Below are 619 nucleotides of genomic sequence, written 5' to 3' on the forward strand. Positions count from 1 at the left end.
GGGTGCGAAGATGACTTCCTGTCTTCCTCTTCTCAGACGTTCATCGGGCGCTTCCGTCGCATCATGGACTCCTCCCAGAACGCCTATAACGAGGACACCTCCGGCCTGGTGGCCAGACTGGACGAGCTGGAACGGGCCTTGTTCCGGGCCGGGCAGAGGGGCCTCAATACCTTCCAGAACTGGGAGCGGGGTCAGGCGGGTCAGATCACGGCCTCCAGCCTGGTGCAGAGTTACAAGAAGAGGAAGTTCAACGAGACGGACGCCTAACGCGGCACCTCCAGAGCCTGCGCGGCCCATCGGCTCCATGTGTGTGACTGGGACAAAGCCAATGGGTCCGATGGTTCTGGTTCCGGGATTGTACAATGACTGGGAGCGGGACGGGGGGCTCTATGTGCGTGTCGCCGAGCCGTGACCAATAATAACATGTCTGCGTGATCTGTAATCCAATAAAAAACCCAAACTCCACTCCTCGTGGCCCCCCGTGGACTCCGCTATTACCACCCATATCACATCCATCCAATGAGACCCACCGAACTATAAACTCAACACACCATCTGCCCCCCACATTCCTCGTGTGTTCAAACTAGGAGGAGGAACACGGGGACATGACCTCATACTA

The 619-nt window shown here is 57.5% G+C and overlaps 1 protein-coding gene across 1 annotated transcript in view; it reads left to right on the plus strand.

The window, feature by feature from the left end:
* The window catches only part of GINS3 (GINS complex subunit 3), a 3,349-nt gene extending 3,080 nt beyond the window's left edge, over positions 1-269 (plus strand). Inside the window, exon 2 of the mRNA XM_018575635.1 lies at positions 37-269. Coding sequence (XP_018431137.1) covers positions 37-267 — 231 coding nt within the window. The 3' untranslated portion in view covers positions 268-269. The remainder of the gene's footprint in view (positions 1-36) is intronic.
* Positions 270-619: the final 350 nt, after the last annotated feature.

The sequence above is a fragment of the Nanorana parkeri genome, unplaced genomic scaffold (assembly GCF_000935625.1).
Source record: "Nanorana parkeri isolate BGI_ZX_2015 unplaced genomic scaffold, ASM93562v1 scaffold4310, whole genome shotgun sequence".
Lineage (NCBI taxonomy): Eukaryota > Metazoa > Chordata > Amphibia > Anura > Dicroglossidae > Nanorana > Nanorana parkeri.